We start from the raw sequence: 12,537 nt of genomic DNA on the forward strand, positions 1-12,537 counted from the left end.
ACCACTCGACACTTCATACCCAAAATATTTGGATTACAAATCATGATGAATATACGAAATACAGTTTAGACTAGCGATGGTGTAAGGTAACAAGACGGTGAGTGCGAAGACACGGCTTTTATTGATTGAGAATGGATCGTGTATCATTAATTTACAGAAATGCCGGCGTTTTCTTGATCGGTATTTGATCACTGCCACAACGCTAATTTGTCACTGTCAAACACATTTCGATTCCGAAATGAAGGTCAGAGTATAATATCGTCACTTGAATGGTATCACCAGGTGCTTGTGTCACACAGAGATGAAGAGGTATTATAATTTCTCAGTTTCGTCTTACCCTGAGGGAACCATACGACTTATACCAATGTCACAGTTATTGATAATTAGGACATTTTTCTCCAGCACTACTTTTGTATTATCGTCAAGCTAAATCCCTCGGTATCGCGGGTACCGGGTGACTTCACTTTCAGTTACGTAAAACATTAATGTTCAATTTCTCGCATTATCCACTTTTTGCACAAAAGAGGGGGTCCCTGCTGACGTTCTGGGCCAAGAGTGTCGACATCACTGATTGGAAAGGGTGGGTTTGTGAAAGGGAAAAAAATAACCACTGGACAAAACGGCGTAACTACGATACATCATTTATTGAAGATATGATTATCGAAAAATAGCGCAACTATCAGAATCTACTTTTGAAACACAAACACAACATTGGAATTAAAGAAGTAGAATGGTCGGTTACATTTCTAAAGCATCTGGTATTACTTCTAATATTCTTCACATAATACATTGACACAAGACTACGTGGAATATTCAAGGACCACTAGATTAGCACTGCCATACGAGCAACAATTTAGTGTGTAACTCAGCAACCAAAAGCCGGGTAAACTATCCCAGGAAATAGAATATTGAGATCCTACTTACGATAATGTCAACTGAGAAATCTATATTACATATAACTACTCGTCTGAAAATGTCAACATTGGTAAATGTGGGTTTCAATCAAGGAACAGTATAAAGTGGCGATCTTCTAATGTACACGATATCTGGCATTTTGAAAGGTCGGCGACCACTATGAAATGGGCTCGGCAAAATATCGTTAGCGCACTGACTAGAATAGTAAACAATTATGATCACGGGAGAAAACTTTCATCCAAACAGAGAAACATAACACTTTTTTCGTCCCTGTGATGTAACCTCAAGAGGAAGCGCTCCATTACGTACTCGTGCATCACTACATCCACGCTTTCAACACCCAAAGTGCAATTTGCTCGGCCTGTATCCATGGTTTTTTTAACATCAATTCACAGGAGCGTCAATAGACTCTGAAGCCTGTGAGTCGCCACACCTGTACGGTGTAAGGTTACCCTCCATGCTCACATATCTTTTAAGCCTACTTAATGCATGCATTCGCATCTATTGTGTAAATGTCCAAGGATCGATTTCAAATTCGTCTGTTGGTTACCGGATAAAATATGGGATCTTCTGATCTGATGTTGTTGAACAAACACGAATGGAGGAGGCTTTTTGTCGTTATGTCAATCATTTGAAGTAGTGATCTATTCCAATAACATGGCTTTGTCAGTAAAAATAGAATATTTGTACAGATTAGATATCTGATCACTGGAAAGAAAAACACAGACAGATAAAACAGACAAAGAGTAAAGCTAGTTTCTATAGTAACCATTGCTCGGTCTGAACTTTGATTTTCCGTTCAATATATCTCACGTGTTTGGATATTGATAGCTTTTCTCCCCAAAACAGTCACGTGATAATTTATACATGTTACGACACTAAGATTATACATATAGCCACTTTGATGAGCACCGTATATAGGACAAGCACAATGTAAAACGACATCATACTCATTGTTAGACATCAACTGTTCAAAATTGTCAATATCTTATCCATCTAATTAAAATATTTTTTGAAGAAATTTAACTCAACCATCGACATTACAAATTATATTTAGTATACTACACATGAATGGTTTCTTAAATAAATGTCTAAAACAGCAAAAAATAACATGATCCCGTGTATTTTCCAAGACAAACGGCCATGCCCTAGTTATTATTTACAAAAGCATGTCTATTTAACAAGGCTGTCTTCGAAAACTACGATATCTGCAAACAGCAAAAAAATGTCACCTATACATTTTGAAAACTAAAGCTCCATTAGCTGTAACATTTGATCTTATCCGGTATATTTGCTCTCTTTGTAAAATATCGTTTCTTGTTCTAGTCTGAAACGAGTTTCAGATTATATCGTATTCAACTTGCCAACGCATTATGGCCAGTTATATTGCTGACAACTGGATGCCAGTAATCACCTTGTAATGACCAGAATTTAATTTTAACATTAGTGCGTGCTTTACACAATACATTATCTCGGCAAAGATAATGATTTATACTATTATTTTAACATCCATTAGGTAGAAATAGGAAAACTTGCTTGTTTTCCAGAACACAAACGGTGAAAATATCAAACGTTACAGCCTTTGCCCCTTTAGGGAAAACTTGTCGCAGTACTTAAAGTGTGCCTGTGATTACAAACTAACAAACTTAACACAGCCGGTAAAAGACCGCGTTATATAGTAGTCCACACTGAAAAAATCACGTTGTTGTTTTTTCCTCCATTTCAATCTATTAAGGCACTTATTCAGTTGACCAAATGTTACAATCCTTTGCTTTACAAACAAAAATACATTCAGTATATATATCAAGACATGTCTGGAAAATGACATTTGTTAATTTCTCTTTCAGTCATATGGATTTAGCCGAATGATGTTTACTGAAAAACTTCATCGACCGAGGAAATCACAGACAAACAAAGAACATTGAACATTCGGCGATAATAAAATCTTAAAATACTTGTTTTCGCAATATACTGTAAATATTATACGTACATAATTTTTTTAACAGCTTTGACAAAGACGATAGACACAGAATACACAGATACTAAACGGCACTGTAACGAACATTTCTCAAATATATCGTTCTTTGTTACATGCGAAAGAATTGTTCTAGTAATATCCACGAAGACATCGAAAGTCATTTCAAAATATCCAGACAATTTAACTGTACATTTGGACTAAACACATCCATCTTGTATAAGGTACTGGTTTAAAATGGAGCTAATATATACACCAGCATGAAATAGCTGATGTAATTTTTCCACTAACATAACCATAGACAATCCACATTACATTCCATTTTCACATTTTGTTTAAATATCAGAATTCGAATGTAACAATAACTAACACGTGAAACAGCTTATACTAATTTATAAAACTGACACTACATGAAAACGCCAGTTGTTTCCCACTGGTTCGCAAAGTACTTGTGAAATTTGACATGCTATGAACGATGTCCAGCGTTTATCAGATCGTTCATGGGATCTTATAAGTGATAACGAGAATTCCATCATTTTTTGTGTCACCCTTTGACCAGACAGTTACCCCGAAAAAAAAGATCAATCGAAGACTTTGTTCGTCACTTCATAACTGTAAACCGTCCGAACAAAAACCTCAGAGGAATTGTCTGGCCTTTAATCTCGTGATATATTCGTTGAATGAGAACGCCAGTCGGCGCAACGATCCCAAAGATTTGCGCACCGGCTTGTAGTTTTGCTTTCTTACGAACAGCTTCCTGGTAAATCTGAGAATCGGCCATCAGTTCAAGTTGTTAAGTGTGTACGACTCGCATCGGTGTCTACTGGAAGCTTTATTTGCAAAGAGGAAGTCCTCGCGTCAGGATGATCGTGTTGATCCATTATTCACACCGTACGACATCGGGGGTCGTACGAGCCCGTTATGTACACAACAATTTAGATATATTATGTCGATACATTATGTCGATTTTGAGATTCCGACGGTGCGATATCGTTCTGCTTTTCATCAAACTTTATCTCGTCTTGGCGTTATCTTTTTCGAAAAATCAAATGCCTCCTCAGTATGTGAAGATTTCGTGTAATCTTAAATGTCAACTCATCAAAGAACGGTTGTATTCCACTTACATTAGCGGCTTTAATAGCAGAGATTTCACGTGACCATCACGTGTAGATAGCATCTTCGTTTACCATGATGCATTGCGGTTTATTCATTCATCGGCTGAGTGGATACTGTTTTGAGTTGGTCGTGACCTGAAGGTACTGCTAGATGGCGCCCGACTATAGCCTAAATTGTGGCAGAAAATAGTTTCAATCATGAACTTGAAATAAATTAATAAACTGGGTCAGGAAATAATGTTTGAGTATACTCTTTCGGCCGTTGTGTACACCGTTCCCGATTTCAATCGGTTTTCCGTCAAGGATTTAATAATCGATATAATACTGCAAAGTCTGTATCTTAGACACCCCTGGCATTTTTACAATCTCAATAATGCATTTACAATGTATATTCTAATGCCTCTTATGGTGAATAGCATAAATTTATATCTACATTGAAACCGAGTCGTCAGCCCGAGACATTTTCTCAGATATTCTAGTGGTTTTTGTGACAGTAGTGTGTGTAAACCCATTACCATATGGACAGCAAGCATTGAAGAGCTTCTTGAAATACTTGCGAAAGCTGTTGGTGGCAAAGGCATACACGAATGGATTGACGCACGAGTTGGTGTACGCCAAGCAGAGGCAGAAGATGCGAAAATGATAGACGGGCACAGAGTCGTACGGGTAAGCCTTGTCCAGTATCATCCACTGGTTCATGACTTGTAACGGTCCCCAGCAGATAGCGAACAATATCACCACGATCAACACCATCCGTGTGATTTTCCGCTTACGGCGTATGGAGCGTTCTATGGCCTGTGCGCTCTCCGTGCCGCTTGAAGTGCGCCGCCACACCTGTTCGAGGATCATGCCGTAGCATATCGTGACAATTCCCAAGGGCAGCAGATACATCACAAAGAAAGCGTAAAATTCGTATATTCTGTGGGCGACAGTGTTAGGAAATATCTTGCGACAGAACGTCTTCCCTCCGTCCACTACTTGCATAGTGTATATGGCGACCGGCACATGAAGTAGAAACGCCCCTAAAATAGAAAGAATGGCTCTGGTTAAAAGAACTGTTGACAACAAGAGTCGTGTACGTGTGTTTAAACACAGCTAACACTTGAAAGCACACGCAGTTTGTATATATAAATTGATTATGATACACAGTCGGATTTAAATCGTGTATGAGGTGCCGACAGGTCGGAAATTAAAATCAGGACTACATGCAAGTGCTCTATCCAGTTTTCAGATTTAATGGAGTTGAAATTACGGACATTATTATTGATCGGTAAAATATAGCAACACTAGACTTCACCTCAAATATTCTGGCTTTGAAGAGACCTTTAATGCTGTTGTATCGTGTTAACCGTTTGCAGTTCAAGGTATAGCTCCATAAACCGGCAATGACAACATTTTATCGTCAATCGCTTGAATTCGAGGTCAAAGGGCGACTATCGACTTCACTGGCGTTAGTTACATATGAATTGGGGAAAACGTCGTATCTAACAAACCTAAAACTGGGTTTTTAAATAAATCTGAAAATAACTGAAAACCCAAGGATATGGACACTGAAGAGGACTATTAAAATATAATGGATGGGTATTAAGTCTGGTAAAAATTGCTACTACTTGTACGCTTTGAAGCATTTAAAATATATGATCCGATAAAAACGCGGTAAATAGAATACGTTGAACTGAAGAAAGATCATACATACGTACGTCATGACATCGTTTGTTAGCATGCTTTAATTTCATAGAATTGGATAATCTAACGCGATTAAAATTTCTGTTGTAACAACTGTTCAAATTTGTTTGGTATCAAATGTCACCGAGCAGTCACGTGTTTTTAAGTATTCTAACCAAAGGCACAATACAAATCATTTTGATGCTGAGCGATGGGTGTGTTCCGTCGGACAGAGCGCTGATATTTTTTTGCAATTTGCGAACGTTTTGCAACTGACATGTGTCCAGAAAGATATTCTATATTTACAAAGCATCGTTATCGCCTACAAACCCAACGGCCGGCCTTACCTATCCAGATAAACACGCTGATCATCATGGCCATGACCGGTTTTCGTATTGTGGCGTTTCGTGACCTCACAGCATGGACGATGAGAAAGTGGCGGTCAACTGTCATTGCCGTCAGTGTAGCACATGTTGCTTGCACAGATACCTACAACAAAGAAAATTTGAAAGAACGTCAGTCGATGTATGCTTTATACCGTATTTTTTATAATTCCCTAAATGTAAAATGTTGTAAAATTTAATTGAATGATCGCAGCAGGGGACCTGTATGCAAGGTTAACTTGCACAAAAACGGAAAATATGCCCACTAATTCCACACTGTACACTTGTAGTCGGTCGAATTCTGGGATCAATTTTCGCTGTACGAATGATTGGGACTTTGTTCTTCATTCTTATTACATCAGCAAGGTAACTTTGATCATGACGAAACGATAACATTGGTAAATGTGATGAAAAATGAAACGGGAGCATGTTTTCCGTACTGTGAGGTCAAGGGTCAACTGTCTGATCACTCACATAAATCACGTGTTTATATCAAAACAAACGATTGCTTGCTTTCACGATCAAAAACGACATTGGCCATTGGAGAGTCAGTTTTAATTAGTAAATTTCAGAATCTATAGAACACAATTGCTCCGTTGGCGCGCTAGAGCGTTGAAGCGGCAAGCCGCAAAACACTACAGGACTTGTATACCATAGCAAATAAACTATGAACAATGCGAACTAATTATATTCAATGGTTGTACGATTGTGATTACCGTTGATGTCATATTTGCTGTTGCCTCCAGACGACTTAGTCAAGATACAGTGGTGTCCGCTGTATATTTATTGCGATTAGCAAAAGCAATTTCTGAAGTCTACGATAAGTATCTATTAATTAAAGATAGATATATGTTTGCCTGTAATGGATTCTGATTCAAACTAATCAGCGCTTTGGGTCATATTGAGATTCAGTTGTGTCTTACCGAAGGCGGTGTTATTGCTGTCCCCAAAATGGGAAATGTAAAGCGTTTTCTGATTAAAGCCGCCTTACAAGAACCTGTTCCGACTATTGCCAATAACCAGAAACCTCTTCAGAGTGATTGGATCTGAACATAAATACGAATCCGAACGGCATTCTAACCGGAAGTTGTCCGGATAAGGCACGGTTGAGGGTTTCTGAGTTGCTCAAACTTTAAGCGCATATATTGATGAAGTTACAGTTTGACCAACTAACTGCGGAAATATACTCTCGACGTCACACTTTATCGACAATTTTAAGACCCCCTCCAAATGTTGTGTATCTGATTATTTTCTGATCTCTCAAATCATACTTCTATGTTGACTATTCAACATGGTGTTCTAAGACCACATGACGTAGCCAACAATTTTCGACTTCTGTTTGAAAAACGTATCAAACGTATGAGGACCAAGTTCCCCTGTTTTGCGTCACGTCGACGTCCGTTTTTGTCGTCTTTCGTCAGTCATTTCTTCTAGTTGTTCTTTGTTTGGCATTTGTTGATGCACGGGACTATGATGTGACATTGTCGCCTTGTTTTGAAATTTTAACATTTGTTCATCGAAGTGTTTCTACTTAACGTGCGTAATATGGCCCACGCACATGGAGAGCGGACAGGGCTCAATTTCCGCGACAATAAAGACACACGCTCGTGAAAGGAGTGCTAACGATGGATGCAAGCGTTGGCAAAGATATTGTGCCTTCAAATGGTCTCGTTAATGTACTTGGATTACGGCGGATAATGATCAGTCTGCAGATATTGAAGATGCTTCGCGTAACAGAGGATAAAAATCTTGCAGTTCATTGTGTAACACGCCACATTACTGATGATTTAAAGTCCATCATGAGAAAGATGCAAATGAAACTAGAAGAACATATGTACACACATGGGATTCATCAGCGTGTGAACACAACATTATCCACTTCAATGATAAGGGTCGAGGCAAAGGAGAGACTGAAGATGGAGAAAGATAAAAAGATGGATAGATCGATAGATGAGTTAATGAGAGGATAGCCGGATGGCTGATTATAGATAGATGGATGGATGGCTACAGAATATTACATAAATAAACATCGCGATGGAAAGATAGAGATGGACGAATACACGGGGACGGTAGACAGTGGACGACATTCGATGTTAGTGTTATCTTGTTTGTGGACGCAGTATATTGAAGGCACGGGCCACGGGGTGAACACTTGTAATTAGCGATCATCCATTCACGTGTCTCTCTCTATTCCCTTCAGTTTTGAGGTTCAGACCAATCTGTGCGCATGTCCTGAGTAGAACTGATCGAAAGGGAAAAGCGTATTCTTCTTTGAATGAAATCGTGCTTCAATGTCACGAACACGCTCCTCCTCAGTAAAGAGTTCACTCTCTCATCTCACCCGGGCGTCTAAATGACAAAATGGAGTTTGATAATTTAAATACTCGAGTGCGTGCGTTAGGCCATTTCGTATATACACACGACAATTAGCTGCTCATTTTTCACCACCCTGTGGAGGTAGCTCTGAAACTATTCTGGCAACTCCGAGAAAACGTTTTGAAAGTCTCTGCTGATTCCTTGACCTTTGAGAGAGTCGTTAGGTATCGCGAGCAGGGTAATTTCACTGCCGTAGGATTCACTTCCAAAAGAAGCCTCACAGCCCGCAGTTTCAAAGTAATTCCATTTCCATAGCAATTGATAACTTGAGAGGCTTCGCTAGATAGAAAAGATTCCCTATCATTGAAAGCGAATTCCTATATTACACTTATAAATCACCTTAATTACCTGGGTTGGGCTATATTACCCCCTCAAGACAATATCTCTCAAATAATCTATGAATATGCAACTGATGTTTTTCACAAAATGTTCATTTGAATGTCCGTTTTCAAAAATATGTTTTCGCAGTTGCTTTGTGAGCATAACTCATAGAGTAGTAGATATGGAATGCTATGTCAGATAATCACATCAAATGACATTGAAGCAGAAATTGAATATCAGAATATTTAATACTAACAATAAAAGGTAGCGTTAACGCTTTGCATATGCTTTGAATGGAAAAGTACCGTGAAGTCACGAATCGCTATACTTCGAAACCGAGCCAAAGGCTGAGTGCCTACAAATTTAATTAAGCTTCAAGTCAGCGTGGGCAATTTCACCCAACCAAATACATATACAGCTACACCACAAGGACACACTTAAATGCATACGCTGTGTTACCATGGTTATTTCTGCTTCGCCTCCAGCGAACATGATAAATATATAACGGATATCTGCGAAGTCAAGCGACAGTAATCTTGGCACTCGGCGTTAGCTTGCTGACCCGTCTCGCAAACAATGGGTTATATCGAAATATGGCATTCGCTTACATCAGTTGATTTATTTCCAGTAGGTCAAGGCTAGGCGAGAGTCGTCAACAATCTAATAAGTCTTCTCCTTTAAATAGTGAGATGGACATTTTGTTTTCCGAAAATTTAAATTACACGCAATAAATACGACTGTTCTTGTCAAATTTATGGACATTTTCATACCACTACATTTGCTTGTCGTTTAAGGTGTACACCGACTTGATAGGTTCTTATCTGACCTTTGACATTGTTTCATTACAGCACGCTCGCCTGGAGTCATCTGCAGACTAACTCGAGAGAGTCAGCCGCTATCAGAAGGCAGGTCGACAATTCACGTTTAAAGCAGCCTGATTGCATTGCTACCTGTATCGGACGAGAAAATGAAGCTGATTTGGCTGACTATTATTGCGTTGGAGTGTAAAGCCTGGTCAGAAAGTGGAAAGCCTAACCAATTTGAGGATGCCAGAACGTCACCGCTGAGACGAATCTTTTGCTCCTAAGCATTTCTATAGAAAGTGCGATCGTGTAGAATTGAAACATAAACGAGATAAAACATGATAGACTTCGAAATAAAACACCGAGGATACTTGAACAGAACCGCCAGTGATGTTCAAGATGATATCCTCTGTACGTTGTGCATTATTAATGACAAGAGTTCTTGAGCGTTACGAATGCTAGTGTCTTTGTTGCAGCGGCTGCGTTTCTGCTAAGCTTTCCCCAATGAAACAACGAGCCAACGATAGCGTTGTGCTCTCAATTATTTATAAAGACATGATTCAGGTAAAGCGACTTTGCTAACTCCACCTGTTGGTGTGTCTTTTTGTTGCCGGCATATCTGTTGCGAAGAAGCGAAGGCAGCAGCACTGTTCACAGAGTCTCACATCATCTGCATTACCTTAAATTTAGCATATCTGTCCTACGGGTAAAAGGCCTCATTATGACGGTACATATGTATAGCGTTGTTAGAGTACAATATTCAAAGAACATCAACTGAGCTACATACACCTTTAGTGGGCTCCTTATTGCAAATGTGACATTTAGAAATACATACATAGGAACAAACGAAGGGAATCGCAGCTAGTACACACCTTCAGCTACAAAACCGACTCTCATTTTGATGACGTCAGAGAACCTGAAATTACATTTCGAAATTATGGCACATTCGCGTCATTTGGACATGTTTAACTGAGTGAAATATATTTCATTGGGTTCTTCTAACGCGTGATCAAGCTGCTCCGCTAAAAACCCCCTTGAGGGTGCGATCAGTGCAGCTTTTTCAGAATGGAGATTTTATGATCTTCAAATTAGATTCTGACCTGTCAAGAAGCGGGCGAAAGAGTTATTGTATAACTTGGAAAACAATAAAGGCAAGCACAGTATGGATTAAGGAGGATTCTGCCTTTCCGTACATCGTCGAGTAGGGACGAAGAGGCGGCTTCATATGTAAAACGCTAAGGCTCGTGCTGTCTTGAACGAGGATAGGTAATAAACGATTGGAAATACAAAAATCGAGAACCAAAAGAGCCATCTGAAAAGCTCTTCACTCATGAAACCAAACATGAGTGTAGATATTACGTCATAAACATAAAATACGTTATTGTACCAAAGCAGGCGTGTCCATATGAAACGAGAAATAACAAACAACAGCTTCACTAGAATCACATGTATACAAATTTTAACAGCCGGCATTTTATAGATGACATATCATTACATAACTATTGGACAGAACTTTCCTTGTGATTATGACTTGATGTTCCCTAGAATGGACGGTATTGTTACCGCATGTCGACAGTGTAATAACAATTTTAAAACCAAAATTAATCTTTACACAAAACCTCTAGGTGGGTGGGTAGGAAGGTAGGCAGGCAGGCATGTATGTATGTATTGTATGTATGGAAAAGGACATGGTGGCCCTCGAAAACAAGGAAAAGACCAAATTGCCTCACGAAGCCAGCGAACACGATACGAGCACTTTCACGGTCATGATGTTATAATCACATGAAATGATAGCATCAGCCTTAATGGTTAAAAACAAGACTTGTTCGTGTAAAACTCACAATTTCGAAAATTTATCGCGGCAGGACTCAAAGCGGCTCGTCACGAAGCTGTATGAATGAAAAGGCGAAGGAAGACATGCGGCTTCATATCATCCAGACATCCCTATGAAAACATGTACACCGCACAGCAGCCATCAAGGTAATATGGTCGATAGGGAACGTGCAAAAACAGTTAAGAAACATGAATTGTCTTCGGGCCGTATTACACAGGAGAGTCTTCATCCAGGAGACTCCGTTAAATTAAACTTTTGTATCATGCATAACGTACTGTAAGATGGCAAGTGTGTGTGGTGACCAGACTGTATCACCAAGACGTCTTCCAAGACTTTTAAGAACGACCACAAACCCCAATTGCCGTTTATCCAAGCCAGACGAATGTCAATATGGTAGCCGCAGATCTTTTGCAACAATTCTCACAACGATCACTTGGAGATGCAGTTACTCGTATCAACTTAAAGGTGGCCTACAAAGCCCATCCGGAAATTTATGAAAAGGAACTCTATCTACTAGTTACTGATCCACCGAAGGATTATTCGAATCCTGAATAGGCAAACGACATTACAACCTTCATCAGAACGAGCCATACAGGTAATAATTCATGAACACTCTCCAGGCACAAACCTCATGAGATATTTCGTTTGAGCAGTGAATAGGTTTCAACTGAAATAGGTTTTCAGCGATATTTGTTTGAATTTTTTATCAAGGAACTTCACAAAATCTATGTCTGCGTTTCACAAAACCTTATTATTTTGGTTTTAGGCGATAAATGATAATGAAGCGTGTACTTAATCTAAGCTCGTCTGTGAGAGGATGTACGATCTTAATAATAGCGCAATGAAACTTTAATATTGCAACTCGGTTGCGGCAACTGAAAACCCTATAAAATATATAAATAATTAATTGTTTACGATCGAAACAGTGCGTGTCAAGTTGTGTCAATTGAAGATGTGCTACTAAACATAATCATCCGAAGCGTACTTAAATTGTATTTTTCTTTCGAAAGATATTGCCTTTTTCATGTTATTACTTCTTGAATCAGAAATAGTCCATTTATCACGCCTGGCATCAGCTCCTTGCTGATCACACCGAGTTTGACTTCGTCATTACGTCATTTTCTTTTCAAATACGTGTTACATTTATCGC

At 39.1% G+C, this 12,537-nt stretch overlaps 1 protein-coding gene across 6 annotated transcripts in view; it reads right to left on the reverse strand.

Moving 5' to 3' along the window:
• Positions 1 to 625: 625 nt before the first annotated feature.
• Positions 626 to 12,537, reverse strand: part of LOC139121851 (G-protein coupled receptor 54-like) — a 190,286-nt gene continuing 178,374 nt past the window's right edge. For 4 of the 6 annotated variants that reach the window (XM_070687073.1, XM_070687075.1, XM_070687076.1 and 1 more), the window contains 2 exons: positions 6,018 to 6,159; positions 4,273 to 5,027 (listed from right to left, as the gene is read on the reverse strand). In XM_070687073.1, the coding sequence (XP_070543174.1) occupies positions 4,435 to 5,027; positions 6,018 to 6,159 (735 nt within the window). In that variant the 3' untranslated portion in view covers positions 4,273 to 4,434. Of the gene's footprint in view, positions 4,175 to 4,272; positions 5,028 to 6,017; positions 6,160 to 12,537 lie in introns of those variants that run through there. The other 2 variants (XM_070687077.1, XM_070687078.1) reach the window with 1 other exon arrangement.

This window comes from Ptychodera flava, chromosome 21, assembly GCF_041260155.1.
Source record: "Ptychodera flava strain L36383 chromosome 21, AS_Pfla_20210202, whole genome shotgun sequence".
Taxonomy (NCBI): Eukaryota; Metazoa; Hemichordata; class Enteropneusta; family Ptychoderidae; genus Ptychodera; species Ptychodera flava.